The following is a 27,864-nucleotide window of genomic DNA, read 5'->3' on the forward strand; positions in this document are numbered from 1 at the left end:
ACCCGCCCTTTCCGCTCGGGTAAAGCGAACTCCCAGAGCGTCTTCCGGCGGGAGCTGTAGGGCTCCTTACCATGGTGAGTTGGCTGTGCGGTGTGCGGGTTCGGTGCGGGGTGCTTCCCCCTGCTTCCTCGCCGGAGCGTCCCGCTGTGCCGTCGCGGCTCGGAACCGCGTCGTCGGGGCTGCGCCGGCAGGGAGGAGCGGCTGCTCACACACGGGTCCCCAAGCGCTGGTCCTCAAGGGTGCTTCCACAGCTGGGATCCGAGATTCTCCTGATGTTCAAATAAACATCTGTCAGGAAACAAGTCCACATAGCGACTAGAGTAGCGGTGCGTGGACGGGTTTTCACGCGTTTGCGGCATTTGAGTGTTTAAATAGTTTGACACTGCAACTTCAGTAGGCACCGGCGGCTCCAGAAAGGGTTAGTGGAGCAGCTAGTGAAGGTTCTATTATGCGCCGTGGTTGTTGGAGTGTTGTGATTTCCCTAAAAAGGATTAAGTTCTTTGGGGGTGGTGTTCGAGGCGGGATTTCTCTGTGTAACAGTTCTAGCTGTCCTGGAAGTCGTTTTGTAGACCAGGCTGGCCTCGAACGCACAGAGATCCGCCTGCCTCTGCCTCAACCTCTGCTGGGGTTGAAGGCCTGTGCCACCATTGCCAGGAGTTAGTTTTTAAATTGAGTGTAGTGACACACGCCTGTGACCTACAACTCAGGAAGCTGAGGCAGGAGGATTGAGATTTGAAGGCTATCCTGGGTTATATAGTCACCCTACCTGGAAAAAAAAAAAAGATCTAAAAACAGACAACAAAATCCAGAAGTCATACCTGAATCTCTCAATTTAAGTGAGTAGATGGTTGTGTTTTCAGACATCGGAGTGCTGGCTGCCCTTTCAAATGGTCATAAAAACTCCTTGATCCCTTCTTGGTAGTTTACGTATGACAATGGCACAATTTTGCTCTCTTACTGTTTACCACCGTAAAGTTTTCTTCTTTGGATGTTAAATATCTTAAAATATTCTTTCAAATTATATTTTTGAAAATTTAATGATGATCCTTTAAAGAATTTGTTATTTTAAGTTATGTGGGCTTGTGCTAATACATTAGTGCAGAAGTCGGAGGAAGCAGAGACATTAGATTCCCCCAGGGATCCCAGGGATGGAGTTACAGGCAGTTGAGACTGGATGTGGGTGCTAGGAATCAAACTTGGGTCCTCTGGAAGAACAGTACGTGTTCTTACCTACAGAGCCATTTCTCCAGTCTCAAGATTTTTTTATTTAATTTTGTGTATGGATGTTGTGTCTGCATGTATGTTGGTGCCCTGGGAGCTAAGAAGGTGTTGAAGCTCCTGGAACTGGAGTTACAGACAAATGTGAGTGCCTTGTGGGCACAGGGAACCGAACCCCTGTCCTTAGTAAGAGCGGTGAGTGCTCTTCTGAGTCATAGTTCTATCCCGTTTTTTTTTTAAATCTTATGTAATACTTCCATAAAATCTCAGTAATCCTTTGCATACAGAAAATGGGTAAAACTTTGTCCTCTGTGGGGAGTGGCAGGGACCAGATCGCCTTCAGTCTTTCTGGCTTCTTCTTCTTCTTCTTCTTTTTTTTAAATACACACAACATCCATACTGACAACAGTGAACAGCTTGCAGACTTCGTTGTAGGAACCTACTTTGCATGTGCTCTTCCGTCTGCCTGGATTCTCCATCTCCTACTCCCATCCTTTCCTGTATAACCTTACCTGCTCTTTACTCTGTATGAGTTTATGTGTGTGTGGAGGTGTGTGTGGAGGGCAGGGGTCCATGCCAGTTCTGGGGATTGAACGTGCAGCCTCAAGCACTTAAGGCACGAAATCTACCACCGAGCTACAGGTGCAGCACTAGGGATCTTAGTATTTCTGCCGTCCTGGTCCTGAGATTACAGGCTCCTTCAGGATGCTGCGGCTCTAACAAAGTCCTCATGCTTATGCGGCCAGCACTTTCCTGACTGAGCCGCCAGCCCGCATAATCTCAAGTCTCAGTATCCTGGCATAGTTTTTTTTTTTTAATTCTTTGTCCTCCCTGTGGAATCTGGGAGAGGGAAGTGACAATTTTTATGATTATTACTTGTTTGTTTGGTTTCGTTTGTTTGGTTTTTGAGACAGTGTTTCTCTGTAGCTTTAGAGCCTGCCCTGGAGCTAGCTCTTGTAGACCAGGCTGGGCTCGAACTTACAGAGATCCATATTTGTTTGTTTTTTTGAGACAGGGTTTTACTTTGTAGCCCTGGCTGTCCTGTAACTCACTCTGTAGACCAGGTTGGCCTTGAACTCACAGAGATCTGCCGGCCTCTGCCTCCTGAGTGCCCAATTTAGAGGTGTGCACCACCACTGCCGAGCCAGGAAGTGGTTTTATGACTTGTGTGTTCTAATGAAGAAAATGTTCTGGGTAAGAATATAGTACTTTCTTAGAAAATGTGGAGAAAGTATAACTATTAGCATTAGTAAAGTTACAAAGACTAACTTCTGATACAAGGTACCAGGATGAGGATTGTCCTATAATAAACTGCAAAAGCACTATAGTTTGGGATAATCTAAGAAGACTGCATATCAATGATGAAGCATGGAACGGTCCTTGGTAGCCTCCTCGGACAGTTTCTCCCTTTTTTATGTATTCCATGTTTGCGTATGTTGTGTGTATGTGGATGATTATGGAGGACAGAGGTCAGTATTGAGTGTCTTCATTGACTCTCCACCTTATCGTGTATATGTGATATGTATACCTGTTCGTGTGTATGTGTGCGTGTGAGCTGGAACGCGACATTGGTATCTTCCACTGTCACCCTTCACCTACTTACTTCTTGTTTGTTTGTTCATTACTTACTTTGAGACAGGGACTCACTGTGTTTGCCTCAAGCTCGGAGATCCTCAGCCTTTCTGTCTTGCTAGTGCTGGGATTAAAGGCATGGACCGTTGTGCGTGCCTTCACATTTTTGGGGACATGAGTTCATTGACCCAGCTATTCTTGCTTACCAAAGAGCTCCAAGTAGGATTGGAGACATGGTTCAATGATTAAGAATGCAGTTGCTCTCCCAAAGGACCCAGGTTCAATTCTCAGCACTGACACGGTGGCTCACATCCACCTATAAATCTAGTTTCAGGGGATCCAACTCCCTCTTTTGGCCTCCATGGGTAACACATATGTGGGACACAGATATATTTGTTGGCAAAGCACTCATACACTTAAAAAATAATAAAATGTTCAATTTTTTTAAAATTCCAATTGGGCATAGTGGGGATGCATGCCTTTGATTCCAGCATTTGGGAGCCAGAGGCAGGTAGAAGCTCTTATAAGTTCATCAAGTGAATCCCTGTGAGCCAGTCTGGTCTTTATAGTGAGTTCCAGGCAGCCAGAGCTACATGAGAAACCTTTTCTCAAAAATAAACAGCCTGGTGATGGTGGTGCACACCTTTAACCAATCCCAGCACTCGCGAGGCAGAGGCAGGTGGATCTCTGTGAGTTTGAGACCAGCCTGGTCTACAAGAGCTAGTTCCAGGACAGGCTCCAAAACCACAGAGAAACCCTTTTTTTTTTTTTTTTTGGTTTTGGTTTTTCGAGATAGGGTTTCTCTGTGGCTTTGGAGCCTGTCCTGGAACTAGCTCTTGTAGACCAGGCTGGTCTCAAACTCACAGAGATCCACCTGCCTCTGCCTCGCGAGTGCTGGGATTAAAGGCCTGCGCCACCACCTCCCGGAAAAACCAAAAAATAAATAAACAAACAAGTAAACAAGCAAACAAATGTAAAGTAAAGAAGAACTCCAAGGATCTCACCTCTCTCTGTTCTTCCTCCCCAGCACTGAGGTTGTAAAGTCACGCTTGGCACTTACGTGGATTCTAGGATCCACACCAGACCCTCTGCTTATTTAGCAACAAACACTTTATCAACTGAGCCAGCAATGTCAGATCTCCACAATATCAGATGGCACCAGAAGTGACCCTTAAAAAAGTGACCCTAACCTAACAAAATAATTAAAGTTCATGGGATGAACTGGGGACTGGAGAGATGAATGGCCCAGCGCTTAAAAGCGCTTTCTGTTTACATCCTAGAATGCCAGTTCTGAGAACCTGCTGCCTCCTGGCTTCCACAGGCGTCCACACACAGGCGGCACACATTTAAACAGATACACACACACACATATACATAAGTTTGTTTGGGTTTTTTGTTTCTGGTTTTTTGTTGTTGTTTTCTTTTTTTTTTTTGGTTTTTTGGGAAAGGGTTTTTCTGTGCAACAGCCCTGGATGTCCTGAAACACACTTTGTAGACCAGGCTGGCCTTGAACTCACAGAAATCCTGCTTCTGCCTCCTGTGTGCTGAGATTAAAGGCTTGAAGATTTTTTATAATGATCTGAGGCTAAATAGATATCCAAGAATCACACTGGTTCTTTTGGTTTTTGGTGTTTGAGACAGGGTCTTCTACATAGCTGGCTATGCTGGAACTCAGTGTAGAGACCAGGCTGGCCTCCAGCACAGGAAGATCCTCCTGCCATCAGTCCCCCAGTGCTGGGAGTCAGGGTGTGCCTCACTACACCTTGCTTAAGGATCACACTGTTAAACAGCATTTTGAAAAGGTTTCCTTGTACATATCCATTGAACTGGGTTACAAAGGACATTTCACACAAAAATATTTGTAGTTTGAGCAGTTGTCCATGATCCCTCCCTCCCTTCTGTTTCCTCTCCCTTCCCCATTCCAAGTCCCCTTTGCTCCACTAGACAGTTTGATGAAGCAACATTTATTTTGGGGTAAAATATTCCATACATTGTTGTTTTGTTTTTGTTTTTTGAGACAGGGTTTCTCTGTGTAGCTTTGGGTGTCCTGGAACTGGTTCTGTAGACTAGACTGGCCTTAAATTCAGAAATCTGTCTGCCTCTGCCTCCCAAGTGTTGAGATTAGAGACATGTGCCACCACTGTCTGGCATATCTTTTCTTCTTACTTTGTTTCCTTGTGGTAGTGTTTTTATCATGTACCCTAGGCCAGTGGTTTTCAACCCGCGGGTCGCAACTCCTTTGGGATTCAAATGACCCTTCCACAGAGTTTGCCTAAGACCATCTTACTTATCAGATACTTTGTTATGATTCATAACAGTTAACAAAATTACTGTTATGAAGTAACAACAAAATAATTTTATGATTGGGTGTTGTTGAAGCCACTTGTTTCCCGAAATAATCACACAGAAACTATATTATTTAGTCACTTAAGCATAAATTTGGCCTACTCTTTTTTTTTTTTTTTTTTTTTTTTTTTAGTTTTTCGAGACAGGGTTTCTCTGTAGCTTTGGAGCCTGTCCTGGAACTAGCTCTTGTAGACCAGGCTGGCCTAGAACTCACAAAGATCCGCCTGCCTCGGCGTGTGCCACCACCGCTCTGCTGGCCTACTCTTAAGTCTTAAATTAACCCATTTCTATTAGTTTATGTTTTGCCACAAGGTTTGTGGCCTACCGGCAAGGTTCCAACTCTCAACTCGCCTCTTTTCCCTCTGGCAGCTACATGGCATCTCTCGACTCTGCCTTCTTTCTCCAGCATTCAGTTTAGTTTTCCCACCTAGCTGTATTCTGCCCTATCACAGGTCAATGTAGATTCTTTATTCGTTAGCCACTAAAAGCAACACATACTACATCAGTTGGGGTCAGCACAACATGAGGAATGGAACTGCATTAAAGGGGTCTCAACATTAGGAAGGTTGGGAACCATTGCCCTAGGCTCTCCTCAAATTCAGTATGCTGTAATTACTGGTGTGTGCTGACCTGAACTGGCACACAATTCCTTAAGAAAATATATTTCACTCCAGATAAAAATAGTCTATTTCAAAAAAAAAAAAAAACCAGGGCCAGGATCTTTGGGCGACATCAGTATTTGACTCAAACTTCAGTGAAGTGAAAATGTAGGATGGTTGTTATATCCGCCCTCTCTTTAGTGTTTAGTAAAGTACTTAGTTAAAACCAAAAATATTTAGCTGGGTAGTAGATGTGCATGCCTTTAATCCCAGCACTCAGGAGGTAGAGGTCTTAAGTTTGGGACCACACTGGTCTACAATGTGAGTTCCAGGACAGCCAGGGTTGCACAGGGAAACCCTATATCTACAAAACCAAACATGCCTACATCTGAATTAGCTACTGACTAGCTTGGAGACTTTGGAGAACTTAGCAAAAATGGTTTGCTTCTCATATTGTTATTTGAGTATTAATTCAATAAATGCATGTAAGTTGTATAGAGGAAGTGCTTGGGAGGTGGAACACTCAACAAGTGCTAGTTCACTACCAAATCACAGTGTCTTTGAAGTTTAGTAGATATTCAAGGCTAATTTGTGTTTTTTATGTTTGTCTTAAAGGGGACAATTCATCTCTTTCGAAAGCCGCAGAGATCTTTTCTTGGAAAGTTACTACAGGAATTTAGACTTGTAGCAGCTGACCGCAGGGTAAGTCCTTCTACCATGGTTTGAGTATTGCAGAGCCATATGTGGAGGTCAGAGAACAGCTTGGGAATCACTTTTCTTTTGCTCCCATGTGAGTCCCAGGGATCAAACTCCAGTCCTCGGACTTGGCAACAATACCTTTACCCTTTGAGCCATCTTGCTGGCCCAGTAATTGACAGTTTCTAACCCAGATGTGTCTGTGTTAATCTGTGTTACCGAAATCACCACGCATCCTCATTTCTCATCTTTCTTGACCTATTTGCCATAGTTGACAAGAATTGGTCACTTCTCCTTAAATACAGCATTATATAAGTTCCGAAAGTCTTGGGCTTTCTTCTTCCTGACGTGTCCTTCATCGTTCAGTTGTTCTCATCCTGTTCCTACTTCTGCACTTGGGAGTGTGAGCTCCCGCCGCTAAGATTTCACACGTCTAGAAGTGCTTCTGCTGTCATAGTTGTCTTTACTCCCTGTGAATGGATGGCCCTGTATTTAAATCTCAAGCCCTAACCTCTCTCCCACCTCCTTCTTTATGGAACTTGAACTCTTCAGTGTCCCGCTCACGTGGGTGGCTCACGGGCATTTCAGTCATGGCGTGGTCAAAACTGGACCTTCTTCCTCAGTCAGCTGCGTGTTAACTGGATAGTCTTGCAGATTAACTGTTAAAGCCAGAAAAGTTTTCATCATTTTCCTCCTTGTCTAGTCCCTCGCTCCTCACATGGGAGTTTCCAGCAAACGGGACAGCTCTGTCTTTCGTGTGGTGCTCAGAATCTGACCTTTCGCACAGCTTCTCACCAGTGTCGCGCCGTGGAGTAGCCAGAATGCTCTTTGGCTTTCTTTAGGCAGAGAGGGGTTGAGAGTCCCACCATGTAGCTTAGGCTAGCCTCAGACTTGCTGGAATCACAAGTGTACCCCACCATGCCTAGAAGAATGCTTTTTGGGGAACGTGAGACAAACGCATTTTTTGGCATTCAGGATGTCACGTGCTGTCTCCTCAGACCCCTCTTGTGGTCTCATATCCTGTCTTCTGTCATTGTGCTGCAAGGCCCTTCTGATGAGCCTGTCTGGAACAGACCCTCCCACACCTTCCCCCCGTTACTATTTCCTCAGCCCACTTCTTTTTAAACAGGTCTTCTCTGTGTAGCCTTGGCCATCCTGGAACTGCACTCTGTGGAGCAGGCTGGGCTTGAATGCACTGATCCGACTGCCGCTGCCTTTTTTATTTGCTTCCTAGTACCTACTGCCATTAACCGAAATCCTTGTTTATTGTCACTCTGCCCACGTTGTAGGGCTGTGTTTTGGTCTCTGCTGTACTCACGTGCCTGACACAGATACTTGTAATAAATAGCTTGATTCAGAGAGTTATCTTTAATTTTTACTTGTTTGTTTGGTTTTGGTTTTCGAAACAGGGTTTCCCCAACTGTCCTGGAGCTCACTCGGTAGATCAGCTGGCCTCAAACTCACGGAGATCCACCTGCCTCTACCTCCTGTGTGCTGGGATTAAGGGTGTGCACCACCACCACCCAGCTAAATTTTCCATTCTTGTTGGGTTGTTTCTGACAGGGTTTTGCTCTGTTGCCTAGTCCTCCTGGTAACTTGCCTGGTGATGATTTTGGAAGATGTAGAAAATGGAACATACTTTTTAGAAGAAGTTGGGTTTATTATGTGCTTTTTCTCAGTGTGGGTTCGGCAGCTTGAACAGATCTGTGAACTCTGTCAACACTGTGTGAATGGGCGTGCTTTTCCTTCCCGCAGTCCTGGAAGATCCTTCTCTTTGGTGCGGTCAACGTGCTGTGCACGGGCTTCCTGCTCATGTGGTGCAGCTCTACCAACAGCATAGGTATGTGATTTGAAATAAAGGTGTATGTGCCGGCTAGTTGTATGTCAGCTTGACCCAGGCTGGAGTCATCTGAGAGGAGGGAACCTCAGTGAGGAAAATGGCTCCATGAGGCTGGTCTGTCGGCAAACCAGTAGAGGATTTTGTTTTGTTTTTTAACTAGAATCTCATATAGCCCGGGGTGGTCTTAGACTCACTATACAGCCAGCATTACCTTGAATGTCTGCCCCCTCCCTCTACTTCTCCAGTATTGGGGTTATAGGCATTTGCCATCATTCTTGATTTTATGCATGGATTGAACCCAGTGCTTTTTATATTTCAGGCAAGTCCTTTACCTTCTGAGCCACGTCCCGATAGCCTTGTTTTACATGACATTTTAAATGATCTATAATTTAGTTATTTTTCTTTTTTAGTTTATGTGCATGTCTGTGTGAGGATGTCGGATCTTGGAGTCACAGACAGTTGCGAGCTGCCATGTAGGTGCTGGGAATTGAACTCTGGGTGAGCAGCCAGTGTGCTTACCCACTGAGCTCTCCATCCCCCATGATCTGTAATTTAAAACAAAAATACAAAACAAGAGAAAAATCTTCTGTTGACAAACAGCCTCCGTCAACAGTCTTCCAAGCCAGTTGTGCCACACAGCTCCTTAGTGTGTTCTGTTGAAACTTTAACTTGTACAGTTTATAAGTAAGATGGTTAGAGCTTAGTAGTTATTCCATTAGAGAGAACGTCTGTGATTTTCTTCTCGCACCCTGACGTCTGAACAGTATGAGTGCAGCCCAGTGACAGCGCCTGCCCAGCGTCTCTGCGCCAGGGCTCTGGGTTCAGCCCGGTGACAGCGCGCCTGCCCAGCGTCTCTGCGCCAGGGCTCTGGGTTCAGCCCGGTGACAGCGCGCCTGCCCGGCGTCTCTGCGCCAGGGCTCTGGGTTCAGTCTCCACAGTGACAGCGCCTGCCCAGCGTCTCTGCCCCAGGGCTCTGGGTTCAGCCCGGTGACAGCGCCCCTGCCCAGCGTCTCTGCGCCAGGGCTCTGGGTTCAGCCCAGTGACAGCGCCTGCCCAGCATCTCTGCGCCAGGGCTCTGGGTTCAGCCCAGTGACAGCGCCTGCCCAGCGTCTCTGCGCCAGGGCTCTGGGTTCAGTCTCCACAGTGACAGTGCGCCTGCCCAGCGTCTCTGCGCCAGGGCTCTGGGTTCAGCCAAGTGACAGTGCGCCTGCCCAGCGTCTCTGCGCCAGGGCTCTGGGTTCAGTCTCCACAGTGACAGTGCGCCTGCCCAGCGTCTCTGCGCCAGGGCTCTGGGTTCAGTCTCCACAGTGACAGCGCCTGCCCAGCGTCTCTGCGCCAGGGCTCTGGGTTCAGCCCAGTGACAGCGCGCCTGCCCAGCGTCTCTGCGCCAGGGCTCTGGGTTCAGCCCGGTGACAGCGCGCCTGCCCAGCGTCTCTGCGCCAGGGCTCTGGGTTCAGCCCGGTGACAGCGCCCCTGCCCAGCGTCTCTGCGCCAGGGCTCTGGGTTCAGCCCGGTGACAGCGCCCCTGCCCAGCGTCTCTGCCCCAGGGCTCTGGGTTCAGTCTCCACAGTGACAGTGCGCCTGCCCAGCGTCTCTGCGCCAGGGCTCTGGGTTCAGCCCAGTGACAGCGCCTGCCCAGCGTCTCTGCGCCAGGGCTCTGGGTTCAGCCCAGTGACCGCGCCTGCCCAGCATCTCTGCGCCAGGGCTCTGGGTTCAGTCTCCACAGTGACAGTGCGCCTGCCCAGCGTCTCTGCGCCAGGGCTCTGGGTTCAGTCTCCAACTCTGGAGAGAGGGAGAGATGGGAGGAAGAGGGAGAGGAGAAAGGGGAGGAAAGAGGCTGCTCAATTTATGAATTTAATACATAAATCTGAAATAAGAACAAAAACTAGTAACCAGATGCCAGAAGCAGGCACAAGAATGCCCTTAGGGTTTCAGCCTTTGGCAGCTTCATTTTTTCTGGTATAGGGGTGTGACTTAAGTTTACACTGCTTTGACTGTGTGTTAATCATATTTAGTATAAAATTGCAAATATATAAAATTGATCAGGAACTCCAAATTCTTTTGATATTTTGTTTTCTTAAAAATGGATTAGGAGGCCGGGCGGTGGTGGCACACACCTTTAATCCCAGCACTCGGGAGGCAGAGACAGGTGGATCTCTGTGAGTTCGAGGCCAGCCTAGTCTACAAGAGCTAGTTCCAGGACAGGAACCAAAAGCTACGGAGAAACCCTGTCTCAAAAATTCAAAAAAAAAAATGGATTAGGAGGGGGCTAGAAAGGTGGCTTAATGTTTAAGAGCACAGGCTGCTCTTATGAAGGACCTGTGTTTGATTCCCAGCACCTACATGGTGGCTCACAACCCCAATGACTCTAGTTCCAGGGGATTCTGTGCCCTCGTCTGACCTCTGTGGGTGCTGTACAGGTGTAGTGTACACCATACCTGCAGGTAAAAACATTCATATACATAAAATAAAGATTAAAAATAAATATTTTTTAAAATTGTCTCCAACAACCCCCCCCCAAAAAAAAGGAACTGGAGAGATGGCTCAGTGGTTAAGAATGCTTGCCAGGGGCTGGAGCGATAGAGCTCAGAGGTTAAGAGCACTAACTGTTCTTCTAGGGGTCCTGAGTCCAAGTCCTAGCAACCACATGATGGCTCGCAACTTTCTGTGCTCAGAACACTGTATACGTAATAAATCTTTTTAAAAAATGATTGGGGGCTGGAGAGATGGCTCAGTGGTTAAGAGCACTGGCTGTTCTTCCAGAGGTCCTGAGTTCAATTCCCAGCACCCACATGGCGACTCAAAACTGTCTGCAACCTTCATACCAATGCACATAAAATAAATTTAAAAGAAAATGATTGTCAGTCTTTCGGAGGACCTGAGTTCAGTTCTCAGTACCCATATGAACCATCGGTACCTCTGCTTCTAGGGGTTCAGCACCCCACACCCACATCTAAGATAGCAGTGATGAAAGTGGATTAAGTGCATGTTAACGAGTCTGTCTGTTGTTTTGCAGCTTTAACTGCTTATACTTACCTCACCATTTTTGATCTTTTTAGGTAAGTTTTTTAAATATCCTTTAAAATTTAAAGACCACAAACAAGAATTTATTACACTGATATATTTACTAACCTGTCTCTGCTTAAAGGAAAGTAACTAAATAAGCAGATTTATCATAGAAATGGGCAGCACAAATGACAGCACCCAGTGGTGTAACAAGGAAATATTTCCCCTTCTAATAACAGAAAGTAAATACCCAGGCATTAACTTAGGATGCACACATGCTGAAGATAACAGAAGCCGGGCGGTGGTGGCGCACGCCTCTAGTCCCTGCACTCGGGAGGCAGAGGCAGGTGGATCTCTGTGAGGTTGAGGCCAGCCTGGTCTACAGAGTGAGCTCCAGCACAGAGAAACCCTGTCTCAAAAATAACAGCAGCAAAAAAAGAAAAAAGAAAAAAAATCCAAAAACAAACATAAAAATTACAAGTCATGTACTTAAAATCACACACACACACACAAAACCCTGGACACTGGCTTAGTAGTTAAGAGCCTGTATTGCGCTTCCAGAGGACCCAAGTTAGGTTCCCCTAGTACCATGTCATGTGATTTACAATGGCCTGAACCAGCAGCTTCAGCAGGCTCTGGTGTCTTTGGTCACCTGTGCTCAAGTGCACACACAAATACACATTAATAATAAGAAAACGTTAAAATCACACAATTCTCCCAAATTTAGTTACCCTTGACAAACTTAATGTTTCCAGTAGTCTCCCTTATCCATGGTTTTACCGACTGCAGTCTGAACATCTAAGTGGAGAATCCAGAAATAAGCTATTTCTTCACAGGCTTTGCATTGCATGCTATTCTGAGCAGCGCAGTGAACTCTGGCACTGTCCTGACTCGCCCAGCGCAGGGCATGAATCATCTCTGTGTGCAGTTTGCACACACTGTAGACCTGCCGGTTAATCACTCAGTGTCTGTCTTCTGTTATCACGTAGTGCTCAGGTAGCCCTGACACAAGGACACAATGCTACATCCACTCCCTCCTGGCTAGTTTTATGTCAGCTAATACAAGCTAGAGTCATTTGGGAAGTGGGGCTCTCAGTTAAGGAAATGCCTCAGCCAGGCATTGGTGACTCACGCCTTTAATCCCAGCACTCAGGAAGCAAAAGCAGATGGATCTCTGTGAGTCTGAGGTCAGCCTAGTCTACAGAACAAGTTTCTGTTTCGAAAAACAAAGAAAAAAAAGAGAATACCTTTATAGGATTGCCTGTAGGCAAGTCTGTAACTTGTGATTGATGTGGGAGGGTTCCACATTGGTAGTGCCACCCCTGGGCAGGTGTTTTTGGGGTTTATAAGAAAGCAGACTGAGCAAGCTTAGACTATGAAGAACCATCCAGTAAGCAGTACCCCTCCATGGCCCCTGCATCAGTCCCGCCTCCAGGTCTCTCTGCCCTGCTTGAGTTCTGTCTTGACTTCCTTCAGGGATGGACTGTGACCTGAGAGCTCTGAGCTGAGATAAACCCTTTCCTCCCCAGAGTGTCTATGGCCATGGTGTCCTTACCACGCACAGTGCCTATGCCCTTTACCTGCCTCATCTCTCATGGACACTGTGGCAGCATGCACCGTAAGGGAGATGGCCCAGAGTCAGTAAGGAGCCTGCCACATAGATGAACTGTGGATTGAAGTTCTGTGTAGCTGACTTAGTGTGATAAACAATTTCGCCCAGTCTTCACTTTAAAACTGTTGTCATCCAGAGAAGCATGTGTTAGGAGGATCGATAAAGTCAACTAGGAATTATAATTTGTTATTAGCCTACTATATATGAATAGTTCTCAACAACCAAGGGATTCTAAAGACTTAATTTGTTGGAAAACTAGAGAGAGGGTTCTGTGCTTGCTACTCTTGCTGTAGACCCAAGTAAGCTGCTAGCAGTCACGTCAAGTGGCTCCCAGCCACTTGTGTCCTCAGCTCCAGAAGATCCAACACCATCTTCTGGCCTCCACTGCCCCTGCAGGCAAATGCACGTGTGTGTGTGTGTGTGTGTGTGTGTGTGTGTGTGTGTGTGTGCGCACGCGCATGCTCACACAGAGTAAAATAAACCCTTATTGTAAACAACTACTTCATAGGCCAGCCTAGTCTACATAGGGAGTTTTAGGACAGACAGAGTTATACAGAGAAACCCTGTCTCAAAAAAACAAAACAAACAAAAGCCCCACCTCATTTGTCTATGCATGTCTTTCTGTCCATCTTTCTAATGTTCTAATGCAAAGTTTGTTTTCCTTTAGTCTAATAACATGTTTGATAAGCTACTGGGTAATGATGAGGAAGCCTAGCCCTGTCTATTCATTTGGGTAAGTTCAGATCATTTTATTTTCTGCTAAGTTTGCTTAAAATAATAATTTTTCTTAAAATAATAATGGTAGAACGCTGGCTATAGTATTTCTGGAAAATAGAAATGTCACCTGCTTAGTGACATAGTGATAAATAGTGAATGTATGTAAGAAATATTTTCTAGGAAGAGTCTAGAAATGACATATAATAAAATAAAAATATTTAAAATATTCATATTCAGTTTTTTTATATTTTATGAAAGAAATACTAACAAATTCATTTCAGTAAACTCTTTAATATTTTTGAATGATATTTTAGTCATAGTATGAAGAATTTTAACAAGTAAATTTTATAAGTGCTATGATATATTTCAATATTTTGCATTGATGGAGATAGATTTCTGTTGTAAGACTTTGGATTTAGCAGTGAGCTAACAAAACTGTGAGGCTTCAGTTTCTATGGTTATGGGACTCACTGAGAGTTGAAAGATGCGCCTTTTCTAATGGAGGGGCTCTGACTGTGTTAGAAAGCATGAAGGCACTCTCGAAATGACTCGCGCTGGTTACTCTTATGTTGCAATGACAAAGTACCCGCAAAACAACTTGACAAAGGGAGGAGTTGTTCCGGCTCACTGTTTGAGAGTTCAGTTCCTGGTCTCTTGGCCATGCGAGGCCAAGCACAGCATCATGGATGCGGAGAGGACAGGAGAAGACAGCTGCTCCTTGGAGGACAGAAAGCAGAGCAAAGAGGCACACAGGAAGTGACCAGATCACAGGGCACGCAGCTCACTCTTTCCTCTAGCTAGTCCCCATCTCTTCCCTTTGCCTCCTCCCAGTTAGGACTCCTGTATTAGGACCGTCGAGGCACCAGTGCATTAATTACTTTAGAGCCCTCGCTTTCTAATTATTTCTGGAAACACCGTCACAGACTCACCCAAGGTGTGCTTTGCTAGTCTCGTAGGTGTTTCTTTATTCAGTCAAGGTGAGCCAGTACAGTACTTAAGGGTTAATAGAAATCACATGGATAGTAATGTCCAGTACAGAATGGGTCAGTTAAGTGTTAGCTCTTATGATTGATAATGCTTGTATCTACAAAAAATAATGGCCATAAATGGTTATAGAATCAGGTATGAAATAGAAACTGCTGTTCCAGTGTTCATTGTTGCATTGTCTTTGGGAGCTTGTTTGCAGGTGCTATGGGGGGAGTATAGAAAGTCTATGCCCTTGATTGAAGAACAGCTCTCTTGTGTGGGGGAAGATGGTCCTTTTCTGCATAGCTCTGGGAAGGGTACACATGAGCAAGCAACCCTGACAGTCAGGAAGGTGGAGACGTCACAACCAGATCATCTTTACCCACTGTGTCGATACACTCGTCTACAATTCCTGTCGTCCAGGAGCTGGCTACCAGTAGGCTGCTCATACATGTACTGAGCCAGTAAATATTTGAATGTATATATGTTCTAGGAAGACTGGTTTATTTTAATTGAGGGATTTTGACATTCAAACTAATTATCTGCTTTCAGGTTTGAAAGATTAGAAGTCCTGGCTGTGTTTGCGTCTACCGTCTTGGCACAGTTGGGAGCTCTCTTTATACTAAAAGAAAGGTACATTTTTGTATGTATTATGATCAGCCTCACCTGTGACAGTTGGAAATGTGAGAGATTCCAGTGACTGTTTGAGTGACATGCAGATTGTAATGGACAGTGCTGGGGCTCCGACAGGACAACTTCTTCTTCTTCCAGACCCCTTCTCTTATTTCGGACTCCTTCTTTTCCACCTCTAGTTTTTTCTTTGGTAGCACTAAATTCAGTCATGGGTTGGACTTCCTCAGCGGCCCGTTGAAGTGGGCTTGGTAGAGGAATGTTGACATTGAACATTGAGCATAACCTACCTGCTAATCTCCTGGCACCATCTCCACTAAACGTACTAAGAGATTTGTATGGACTTTGGGGTGGGTTAACTATGTATTCATAATATGGAACTATGTGTTTAATGTGGATTTTTAGGTTTATAACTTACAGAACTTACTTGATATATTTTTATTTCTTTTAGTGCAGAACGTTTTTTGGAGCAGCCTGAGATACACACGTAAGCTGGATTATTTATTTATTTATTTATTTATTTATCACAACCATGAGGATTAATCTCAGTCACGGGGCTTCATGTGTTTCACCACCGACGCACATCTCCAATAAAGACTTTTATTTGGGTGTGATTTACTGCTATTTCTAATCCCAGTTACTAGTTGCTCCATTATTCCTTTGTCCCGCGTCAGAGTTCACAGTATGGCTGTGTGTCATATCACTTACATCTCAGGATGAGAACCTCCAAATGCCAGCTCTCCCTTTCGCCTTTAACAGTCCCCAGACCCTGGACTTTGTAATGGCACAGGAAGGATTTTGTAACTTCAGGCCTAGGTCAGCACACTAGACCAGCTCTCGTGAGTGTCCTGTCATTTAACACCTAACCCCCAGAACTTTCCGTGTGACCTTTAGAAAAGATTGCATTTTCCGCCCACGGCTCACCAACCCTGTGGGCTCTTACTAGTTAACTGAGGAACATCTGACTCGCCCAGCATGTTGGCCCGAGTTCCCTTAAGAGGCCCATCAGGTCCTGTGTAAGTGGAGCAGCAGCAGGCAAGGCGTAAGTTCTGTGGCTAGAAACAAGTTTGGATTCTGGTGTGCAGACCGTTACAGCCATCCCTCTCCTCGCCCTTTCCCCTACTTTCCACATTCTGAAGTTACAGACCGGAATCACCTGTCAAAGAATTCAAGGTGAATGTTTTCTTCTTTTTAGGGGAAGATTATTAGTTGGTACTTTTGTGGCTCTTTCTTTCAACCTGTTCACGATGCTTTCTATTCGGAATAAGCCTTTTGCTTATGTCTCTGAAGGTATGTCTTTGTTTTAGTTTACTGTTTATTAGAAAATCTATTGGGCTTCTTTTTGTTTGTTTTGTTTTGTTTTTCGAGACAGGATTTCTCTGTGTAGCCTTAGCTGTCCTGGAATTCACTCTGTAGACCAGGCTGGCCTCAAACTCACAGAGATCTGCCTGCCTCTGCCTCCCGAGTATTGGGATTAAAGGTGTGTGCCACCACTGCCCGTCCTTGTAGCTTTTTAAAAAATATATTCACTCTTTGTGGGGAGGGCTGCATGACATGACACGAAGGTCAGAGAACAACCAGGGGAATCAGTCCCTTCATTCCATCACGTGGGTCTCAAGGCTCACACTCAGGTCATCAGGCTGAGCCGTCTTGCCATCCCTAAAGCTACATTGAATGTACCAGCCATGTGTCAAGTCCTCTAATTCTTTCGACTGTGTGTGGAAGTTGAAATTGCTTTAGACTTAGTGTTTGGTCAAGACAAGGGAAGCAGCTGTAGCTGTGAAGAGAGGCATTGCCCTTTGTCATGTTACATGGACACTGCAAACTCGAACTTGTTTTTCTAGTAATGGTTTATTCTTCTATAGAGATAACTTAAGTATTTTCTCCTTAAAGCTGCTAGTACGAGCTGGCTTCAAGAGCATGTGGCAGACCTTAGTCGAAGGTAAGATGTTGTGGAACTTCCTGGCTTTCATGATTTAACAAGAATTCCCAGAGGTGTTTCTTTCACGGAAGCTCAGGTTTGCAGCTAAAATCAACTGCATGAGCTGCTCTCAGTTCAGTTCTCATTCTCTCTAACCCATGGCGCAGAAGAATTCCCTGCAGTGGCAGATCTTTGTGCCGAGTCCTCTTTGCGCTGTAAGATGTAAAATCCACCTTATCTGTAACAATGTTCGTACGGATAGTGCGTGAATTCTTCTAACAAATACTCTGTCTGGTCTTTCATAGTTTGTGTGGCATTATCCCAGGACTCAGCAGTATCTTCCTGCCCCGTATGAATCCATTTGTCCTGATTGACCTTGCTGGGGCGTTTGCTCTGTGTATAACATACATGCTGATTGAAATTAAGTGAGTATATTGTATTGCTATCAGGTGTGCTTTTGATTCCTGGGACCTGCTTTTTAAGGGCATTGACAAGGTGGATTTGGGGCTAGGCTTCTAGCCGTTTTGCTAATTCCCCGTGCAACTTGGTCAGGCCTTATCCTCAAGTGTTTCCATCTGAAAAAATAAGGGAAACAGGCGTCAGTATTCCTCACCACAGTTTATAACGAGAGCCAGAAAATGATTGAATTCCTCCTGCTGGCGTGACGGGCAAACGGCAGGAGGAGGGCTGTCTAGGCCAGAGCTGCTGTTGCAGCTGAGAGAGAGAAAGGCAGACAGGCCAGATGCAGCTTCAAAATAAAACTAAAGCCTTTTAAAAATAGACATTACAGCTGCCTTTACATCAACATTTTACAGCTCAGTTGTCTGACTGACTGACCCTTTAGGCAGTGGTGTGTATTGTAATGGCTTCTTAGTTGTTATGATCTTTTTTATATATTTTCTAAAAAGTCACAGGCAATTACGTTTTATACTTACGTTGAATTCCAAGGCGTTAGCTCCCTGACTCCTGGTCGTGTTTCCGCACCTGAGCATCCTGGCCCATCAGTGGACCCTCTTTCTGACATTTTCTGTGTGGGTCGGCTGTCAGCTGTCAATTCTCCCGGTGCAGTGCACAGTGCAGTACACACGTTCCTTTCTCTTCTAGTATTTGTTTGTTTGGGTGCCGGCATCTGGGTGCACGCCTCCTGCCTTGCTGAAGCCAGATCCCTCACATCTGCTGCATGCCCCAGACTCGCTAGCCCGTTGGCTTCTGGGGCTGCTCCTATCCCTGCCTCCCATCTCACTGTGGGAACTCTGGGATTACAGTGCAGATGCGGATCACCACATCCAGCTTGTTACATGAGCTTTAGTGAGCTGGCTCGGCATCAGGCCTGGGAGGCAAAGGCTAAAACTCACTGAGCCACCTCCCTAGTCCTGATGTGCTGGGATTTTATTCTCCCTGTAAGCATTTTTATAACATACAGTTAAGTGCATTCACGTTTTTGTACAGTCACATTCCTCACTGAAATTCTATGCCATTCAAATAATACCTCCCTATTTTCCCTTCTCAGAATCCCTGGTCACCACCATTCTACTTTCTGCTTCTCATTTTAACTACGATAAAAGTAAAATCGTGGTTTTTGTGGCTGGCCTGTGTTTCATATAGCAGTGTTTCCACAGGTCATCCATGTTGGATATATCTGCATTTCCTTTCTTTGTGAGGCTGAATCCCACACTGTATTTACCCACTCATCTGCCGGTAACATTTGGATTGATCCCACCTTTTCTCTGCTGAGAATAATGGCACTGTGGACTGAGGTATACAGTCAGTATTTCAGTCCCTGCTTACAGTCACACTCAGTCTGTCTTTCTGTCTTTCTGTCTTTCTTTCTTTCTTTCTTTCTTTCTTTCTTTCTTTCTTTCTTTTCTCTTTTTTTGGAAGCAGGGTTTCTCTGTGTAGCTTTGGAGCCTGTCCTGGAACTCACTCTGTAGACCAGGCTGGCCCCAAACTCACAGAGATCCGCCTGCCTGATTAAAGATGTGCGCCACCACCGCCCAGCCAGTATTTTCTTAATGTGTTTTTGTCTCCTCTGCTATTTTGCCGCTATTTAAAGCCATTGTCATCATCACAGTCTTTGCTTCTGTTTTCGTTCTCACCCATCTCTATAGACATTTTCCACGTTACTACTCATATCGTCATCGTCTCTTCCAATAACCGGCAGGATTTTCCACTTGCAGATTCCTGTGTTTGTAAAACTTTAAGGCTTTTAGCTTGGGCTCCTGTACAGCCAGCACCTGTCTGGACCTGTGTCCGTGTCTGCATCATGATCTTCATCCCCTCGCCCACGTTGCTCTCACTTTTGGAATATCTCCTCCCATCATTTTGTTCATTTCTGAAAGCTCAACTCCTCATTTGTTTATTTAGTGTAAGGATATTTTGTCTGCATGCATGTCTTCACTATGTAGGTGCCTAGTGCCCATAGAAGCCAGAAAGGTTTTGGATGCCCTGGGAGTGGAATTGCAGACCGTTGTGAGTGTTGGGAATGGTCTCTGGGAAAGCCATAATTGCCTTTAACTGCTGAGCCATCTCTCTAGCCCTCGCTTTTCTGAATTAGGCCCACCCTGGTAGCCTCATTGCTCACTCTGTGTGTCGGTAATGTCCTATAGAGACTCGGGCTTGGTCATTACTGTTACTTTGTTACTTTATTTATTGGGTTTTTACAATAAGGCCTCATGTAGCCCAGGGTGACCTGGGGCTTAGTACTTCGTACATAGCCAAGGCTGGCCATGTGTGGCTCCTCCTGCTTTTACCTCCCTCATGCTGGTCTGTGCCATGACCAGTTTGAGACTTCTCTAACACACACAGTGCGACACTGTAGCTTTTATCTGTGCACTCTTCCTCGGCTACAGCAGAAACTGTGTCTTATTTCTGTTTCTATCCCCCCCTCCCCATAAGGGGACGTAAATGTGTTGAGTTTTGTTGGGTTTTTGTTGTTGTTGTTGTTGTTGTTGTTGTTTTGTTTTGGCTTTGGTTTTTCGAGACAGGGTTTCTCTGTAGCTTTGGAGCCTGTCCTGGAACTAGCTCTTGTAGCCCAGGCTGGCCTCGAACTCACAGAGATCCGCCTGCCTCTGCCTCCTGAGTGCTGGAATTAAAGGCTGGGATTAAAGGCATGTGCCCCCACCTCCTTTAGAATTTGAAACATTGATGCAATATAATCCTTCAGCTATAATTTCACTGTTACAGATTCCTGGAAAACTGAAATTTTCTGTTCCTTTTTTAATTCAAGGTTTCACTGTGTAGCCCTGGCTGTCCTAGAACTTGCTCTGAAGACCAGGCAGCCCTTGAACTTAGAGTTCTGCCTGCCCCTCCCTTCTAATGGTTGAGATTCAAACTGTGGGTCACCACACCCAACTCAGTACTAAGTTCTTAACGCAAGAATTTCTGAGAGCTAAAAGGGTGGAATCACGGATGAAAGTCATTTATCCCTGAATCAGAAATTAGTGGTTGAAGTCTTTGTTTCAGGCCTGCGGTCTCTCTGGTGTGGGGTCCATCGAAGTGGAGAGCAAGGCTCGCTTAGCTCAGCGTCTCCCTGCACACTAATTGACGTTATTATTTTCCCACTAAACCTTGAGAGGCAGGGATTCTTAAAGCTGACTCTTTGGGGATTGTTTGGATTTATTTTTCCTCTTAGGTTCTTTCTTGACAGTAGTAGCTGTTGTGATTTTTTTAAAAATTATTTTGTTTTTGATAATGACTGTTAGTTACCAATTGTAAGATGAACTATACATGTAAGATGCAGAGTTGTTTTTCCTTGCAGTAATTACTTTGCTGTAGACACCGCATCTGCAATAGCCATTGCCCTGATGACCTTCGGCACCATGTATCCCATGAGTGTGTACAGTGGGAAAGTCCTCCTCCAGGTGAGGCTCTTGTCGGCATCGTGTGTTCTCTTGCCAGGTAGAAACCTGGCATGTGTACTAGCAGATAAATATAAGTATTTAAAATATTAAAGATTGAAGAGCTGTTTTAGCAGCGAAGTCAAACAGTAATTTCTGAAACTTGTTTAGCAGAAATTGGTTGGAATTTCATTGCCCTGTAATAGTTTAGGCTCACGTTCTTCTGTGTTCCTGTGGCATGCGATCATGAATTTACAATTATTTGCCTCTAATTGAATTTTAAAGGAAAGCAATATTATTGAGTATTTTTTAATATATTTATTTATTTATTATGTATACAATATTCTGTCTGTGTGTATGCCTGCAGGCCAGAAGAGGGCACCAGACCCCATTACAGATGGTTGTGAGCCACCATGTGGTTGCTGGGAATTGAACTCAGGACCTTTGGAAGAGCAGGCAATGCTCTTAACCTCTGAGTCATTTCTCCAGCCCTATTGAGTATTTTTTAAGAGACTTAATTTCTTTGGGTAAATAGCTCTGGGTTTTATACATAGTTTAGTTACCCTTGGTTTTGTTTTGTTTTTCAAGACAGGGTTTCTCTAGGCCCTGGCCATCCTGAACTTACTATGTAGACTATGCTGGCATTGAACTCAGATCCTCCTGCCTCTGCCTCCAAGTGGTGGGATTGAAGGCGTGCGCCACCAGTGCCCAGCTACCGTTGATTTTTTTCATTTCCCATCATTGGATGGTGTGCACCTGAGCATCCGTCTGTGTGTGCAGCTTGTGCAGGGAGGAGCCCTCGGATATCAGAAAAGAGCTCAGGTCCCCTGGAGCTAGAGTTACAGGCAATTGGGATCTTCCAGTTAGGGAACAAACTGGTCCTTTTGTTTGTTTATGGTTTTCTGAGACAAGGTCTTCCTTCATTTCCCTAGCAGCCCTGGAACTCACTGTGTGGTCATAGAGATCATCCAAAGGTGTGTCTCTCCATACACAGGAGTTGTGAGGGCTCTTAACTGCTGAGCCATCACTCAGCCCCTGGCTGGTTGGTTCCTTAAGTCTCATGGGATTCTAGAGAGAGCAGCTTCTTCATAAGAAAAAGAGTTTGGCATCTTCCTCTCTGGGAGCCTCCTACTCTGCGCAGCTTTTTCCTTAATCTAAGTTTTCTCAAAAACAAACAAAAAACCCACAAATGAGTGTGTGCCTATTAGTGATGTCACCCACTGAGCCAGTGAGACCTCTTCTTCTAAATCATAGTAGGACACATGTCAAAAATCAAAGGCTGGTGTGAAATCTGTTTATGGGTGTGAAGGGGGCTTCAGAATCATTATTGCAAAATTATTTTCTCCCTAGCTGTTCATGCTTTATTTTATTTTTCTAGACTACACCACCTCATGTTATTGGTCAGCTGGACAAGCTGATCAGGGAGGTAAGATGGAAAAATAAAGAATTCTTTTTCTTGGTTTGTTTTTGCGTTTTTCTTTGGTTTCTTTTTGTAGCCCTGGAGCCTGTCCTGGAACTCGCTCTGTAGACCAGGCTGGCCTCAAACTCACAGAGGTCTGTTTGCCTGGGTAGAATTAAAGGTGTGCGCCACCACCACCCAGCAAATAAGTCATTTTTTAAAATGTTTATGTTAGGAAAGTTAAAGGGTGGGTATAATCTATTCAAGTCGAGAATTTTATTCGGGGGAGTTTGTGTTTACTAACAGTGGAGGTTGTAGCACAGGGACGGAAGTGAGCACTTGAGCAGCTGCTCAGTCTGGAAGCTAAGTTGACTGGTAGCACATGTGGAAGGGAGTGGGCTGAAGACACAAGGCAAAAGTCCATGTCAGCAAGATAACCCACCTGACTTCTTAGTTTGTAAGAAAGTTCCGCCTGCTAATGAAGAAGAAATATTGGTTAGGATGTTGACGCTGTTCTCAGTTCTTGGTTGTCAGTCCCAAAGGCCACTTTTCCAACACAGCTGGATGCATGTCCCAGCCTGAACCCTGGCCCTGCCTATGTCTTTGTTACCCCCATTCCCTTGGCTGTATCTGGTGCTGGAATTTACTGACAGCCTACACTCAAATAGAGGTTTGTTAGAAGAGGAGCCAGGCAGAGACACAGCTAACATGGACATACACACCCTACAGAGGAAAGCAGGCACCACAAATGATTTTCACAAACCTATCTACCTTGTTCAAAAACAAAACCATAGCACAGTAAAGCCCAGAGCAGGCTGCACCTGGCTCAAGGAGTGGGACAGCCTGGGTCAGGACTGAACAAACAGGCTTTAACTGAGACCTCTGATAGCTGATGTGTGTCCTTGCTCAGGGTTTAGCTGAGACTTTTGATAGCTGATGTGTGTCCTTGCTCAGGGTTTAGCTGAGACTTTTGATAGCTGATGTGTGTCCTTGCTCAGGGTTTAGCTGAGACCTCTGATAGCTGATGGGTGTCCTTGCTCAGGGTTTAACTGAGACCTCTGATAGCTGATGTGTGTCCTTGCTCAGGGTTTAGCTGAGACACTTCTAGGCTTTCAGCAAGTCTGTGATGCATACATTGCTATGTCTAATGCAGGTAACTGATACACTGCTCTGTGTTTTGATTAGGTATCTACCTTGGATGGCGTCTTAGAAGTCCGAAATGAACACTTTTGGACCCTTGGATTTGGCTCATTGGTATGCTTTCTGCAAGTTCGTTTAGTGTAATTTAAACATGGTTTTTAAACTTAAAAACTTACAGTAGAATTTCTTTAAAATTTTCATGGTGGGGGTTTCAGTGTTTAGAATACTTGCTCTTTTGGAGAACCCGAGTTATTGCCAGCACCCACATGGTAGGTCACAGCCTCTGTTAATTCCAATCCTGGGCAACCTCAGCAGGCACCAGACACATAAAGTGTATAAACATACATGCAGGGTCTGGAGAGATGGCTTAGTGGTTAAGAGCACTGCCTGTTCTTCCAAAGGTCCTGAGTTCAATTCCCAGCAACCACATGGTGACTCACAACCATCTATGGTGAAATCTGGTGCCCTCTTCTGGCCTGCAGGCATACGTTCAGTGAGAATGCTGTACACATAATAAATAAAATCTTTAAAAAAAAACATGCATGCAGGCAAAACACAAAAAAATAAAATAAATCTTTAAACCATTTTCACGGAAGCTTGGATTCTCTGTTCTATTTAATGGCATCTAAAATACTGACAGGTTCAGTTTCTTTATTGATATTAAAGGGTCTTTTTCTTCTTTTAAATATTTATTTATTTATTATGTATACAATATTCTGTCTGTGTGTATGCCTGCAGGCCAGAGGAGGGCACCAGATTTCACCATAGATGGTTGTGAGTCACCATGTGGTTGTTGGGAATTGAACTCAGGACCTTTGGAAGAGCAGGCAATGCCCTTAACCTATGAGTCATCTCTCCAGCCCCTTCTTTCTTCTTTTTAATTTAACCTTGATACTACTGGAGGCTTTTCGTTGCTGTTGTTGTTGTTGTAGCTGTGGAGAATTGAATCTGGGACCTCATGCTTCACAGTTTTTCCTCTTATTACTCTCCTAATACATATTTTTGTTTGTTTATTTATTTGATTTCTTTTGAGACAGCATCTCATTCTGCAGACTAGGCTGTTCTGGAGCCCTGTCTTGTATCCCAGGATTGCCTTGAGCTCACAAGACGTTTTTTCCCAGCCTTCTGAATACTGAGATTCTAGGCATGCACCGTCACATCTGGCTTACGTGAACTTTTGTTTGTTTGTTCTTTTTGTTGTTGTTGCTCATTTGTTTGTCTTGAGACAGGGTCTCTCTGTGTAGCCCTGGCTGTCCTGGAACTCACTGTGTAAACCAGGCTGGCCTCGAACTCACAGAGATACACCCGCCTCTGCTTTTCAAGTGCAGGGATTAAAGGCATGGCTTCTGTTGCTTGTCCTTTCTTCTTCTTCTTTTTAGATTTATTTATTTATTTATTTATTTATTTATTTATTTATTTATTTATTTATTTTATGTATATGAATGCCCTGTCTGCATGTATGATGTATGACTTTATGCCAGAAGAAGGCATCAGATCCCACTATAGATAGATAGTTGTGAGCCACCGTGAGGTTACTGGGAATTAAATTCAGGACCTCTGGAAGAGCAGCCAGTGCTCTTAACCACTGAACCTTGTCTCCAACCCCATAAAACCCACCCTTTTTTCCCCCTTCAGTCCTGACCTGGAACTCAGTCTGTAGACCAGGCTGGCCTCAAACTCAGAGATCCGGCTGTCTCTGCCTCCCGAGTGCTGGGATTAATGGCGTGCCACAGTGTCACCCAGCCCTGTTGCTTGTCTTTAAGCCTTCCAGCCCTCCTGAACTTTAAAATGAAGAGTGGCTTACTTAGGGCAGCATTTATAAACACGTGGGGATCTGATGAGGAAGAGTTGTCTTTCCCTGACTGTTCCTGTTGGCCTAACTTCCCCAACACACTGTTTCTGCTGGGCTCAGTGTAGATTCTCTTCTTCCCAGTTCTTCTTCTTTTTTTAAAATATTTATTCATTTAGTTTTTGGATATGAGTGTTTCATCTTCACACACATCAGAAGAGGGAATCAGATCCCATCACAGATGGCTGTGAGCCACCATGTGATCCCTGGCACTGGCAATTGAACTCAGGACCTCTGGAAGAGCAGCCAGTGCCCGTAACCGCTAAGCCATCTCTCATCTCTCCAGCTCCCCCCCCACACACAGATCTTCTTAATGTGGGCCTTTGTCCTAGACAGGAGCTGTGTCTGGTTAGCTGTGTAAGCTCACTGGGCTCCATTGCAGACCCAGTGTGCTTGCCCGTCTCTGAAGTGTGCCAGAGCCCTCTGCTCTCGGCTGCTTTCTCCGGTTGCCTGTCTCGGATTTCCAGTCTCCAGCTATTGTTTAACTGCTTTGGGGTTTGTAGGTCGGTCAGTGTCTCTGCTTCCACTCCGCCACTAGGACACACCTGGGCTCCCCAGCATCTGCTCTACTGGCTGTAGAATTTTATGTAAATATCCTCGAATGCCTTCGTCATCCCCGGTGCTCACTTAGATGAGTTTTCATTTGTCCTGTTTATGTAGGCTGTGATGAGCAGTTTTTGAAATAATTTTTATATATACCCATGACTATTCTTTAAGATTTTTAGCTAGGGATGTGAGGGCAATCTGGCTGCAACATCTGTCACCCCATTGATCACCAGGGTTGATTCGGCTGATCAGGCTGGCTAGGCGGGTGTCCCCTTCCTCCCTCACCGCTCCATGTGCGTCCCTCCTGAAGCTGCGTGCTCGGTCGAAGAGGACGACCTTCGCCCAATAGAGGAGGACCGGTCTTCGGTCAAGGGTATACGAGTAGCTGTGCTCCCCTGCTAGAACCTCCAAACAAGCTCTCAAGATTTTTAGCTAGGCATAGTATCAGTATCACACGCCTTTCGTTCCAGGACTCAGGAGGCATAGGCAGGTAGATCTCTGTGAGTTCAAAGTCAGCCTGGTCTTCATAGCAAGTTCCAGGACAAACTAAGACCTTGTCAAAAAAAAAAAAAAAAGGAAAAATTAGTTTTTAGAAGTGAGTTTTGTAAATTATGGAATAATCAAATTTTTACAGATTTTAATACAAATTATCAAATTGCCTTTCAGAATGGCTGTACCAACTAGCTATCTCCTATAGTGCATTTTCATGTATGTAGGGGGGTTGTGGACAGGTGTGGAGAGGCCTGAGGTTGATGTCAGGTATCTTTCTTATTACCCCCTAACTAACATATTGAGGCAGGGTCTCTCAGTTGAACCTAGGCTGGTCTCAAACTCACAGAGATCCTCCTGCCTCTGCCTCTCAGTGCTAGACTAAAGACGTGCGTCACCACACCCAGCCGCTTCTTCTACTCTTTGAAATTCCATTTAGTTATCAGCTCTGGGTCAGAGGCAGTTGTCTTCTCAGATCATCTGCACTGGAATAGAGTCCCAGCTTTTCTGCGTTTCCGTGCTGTGCCTGGTTTATGCAGGGCCGGGGATCAAACTCAGGACCCTGTATGCATTCTGTCAGCTAAAGGGTCACAGATCATTTCAGTCACCATTTACGTTGATTAGTACCAGCAGTAAATAGCAAGATGCTATGTTTTTTCTTATTTACAAAAAATACCAAGTACCAGTCAAGTTATGAATAGACAGAATTCTCAGTATTTTACTTCTAAGCAATCTTTTTTGATTTTTCCCTCTTTTAGGCTGGATCCGTCCATGTAAGAATCCGACGTGATGCAAACGAACAAATGGTTCTTGCTCATGTGACCAACAGGCTGTACACACTTGTGTCTACTCTGACGGTTCAGATTTTCAAGGATGATTGGGTGAGACCCGCCTTAATGTCTGGGCCCGCGGCCCCCAGCATCCTGCACTTCTCAGACCATCACATCATCCCGATGCCTCTGCTAAAGAGCACCGATGCTGTGACCCCGGTCACATCAACACCAGCCAAACCTAGCAGCCCGCCTCCGGAGTTTGCATTCAATACCCCTGGGAAAAACGTGAGCCCGGTGATTCTCCTGAACACACAGACAAGGCCGTATGGTTTGGGTCTCAATCGTGGGCACACACCATACAGCAGTGTGCTCAGCCAAGGACTCACAGTTCCAGGATTTGGGGCAGGCCAGGGATTGAGGCCGACCTTCCCACATTTACCGAGTAGGTATGGAAACAACAGGACAGGACAGCCAAGACCTTGAAGGACTCTAACTTATTTTCATGGAGACTATCGACTCCTTGGCTTCCAGTGTACTTAGTCACCCACCTTGCGTTGACTGTTGAACCATTTGTCAGATTATTGCAGGCTTGTTCATATTTCATGAAACCCATAAACTCTATTTTTGTACAATGTTCTTGTGGCAGTGAGGTCTTTGGAAATGTCCTGGGTGTTAGGTGGTCTCCCTTCAGAAAGCCCTTCTCTCTAAG

General features: G+C 45.2%; 1 protein-coding gene across 2 annotated transcripts; it reads left to right on the forward strand.

The window, feature by feature from the left end:
- On the forward strand, positions 1 to 27,787 carry Slc30a6 (solute carrier family 30 member 6). Of its 2 annotated transcripts, XM_075955304.1 has the most exons (14): positions 1 to 74; positions 6,351 to 6,437; positions 8,187 to 8,271; positions 11,288 to 11,330; positions 13,557 to 13,622; positions 15,125 to 15,205; positions 15,654 to 15,689; positions 16,398 to 16,492; positions 17,096 to 17,144; positions 17,429 to 17,548; positions 20,881 to 20,983; positions 22,338 to 22,385; positions 23,544 to 23,612; positions 27,141 to 27,787. In XM_075955304.1, exons 1-14 carry the CDS (start codon positions 72 to 74, stop codon positions 27,636 to 27,638), a joined length of 1,383 nt encoding a protein of 460 aa, XP_075811419.1. In that variant the 5' UTR covers positions 1 to 71; the 3' UTR covers positions 27,639 to 27,787. The 2 variants fall into 2 exon arrangements, with proteins under 2 accessions (XP_075811419.1, XP_075811420.1); XM_075955305.1 differs by lacking the exons at positions 1 to 74; positions 11,288 to 11,330 and having other exon boundaries at positions 6,358 to 6,437; positions 8,111 to 8,271.
- Positions 27,788 to 27,864: the final 77 nt, after the last annotated feature.

Source organism: Microtus pennsylvanicus, chromosome 21, assembly GCF_037038515.1.
Source record: "Microtus pennsylvanicus isolate mMicPen1 chromosome 21, mMicPen1.hap1, whole genome shotgun sequence".
Lineage (NCBI taxonomy): Eukaryota > Metazoa > Chordata > Mammalia > Rodentia > Cricetidae > Microtus > Microtus pennsylvanicus.

Bases quoted from the DNA above. Each gene is read 5' to 3' on its own strand.
- Slc30a6 (XM_075955304.1), top strand. The intron at 15,206-15,653 runs GTACATTTTTGT...TATTTCTTTTAG, and splicing joins CTCTTTATACTAAAAGAAAG to TGCAGAACGTTTTTTGGAGC. The intron at 23,613-27,140 runs GTATGCTTTCTG...TCCCTCTTTTAG, and splicing joins CCCTTGGATTTGGCTCATTG to GCTGGATCCGTCCATGTAAG.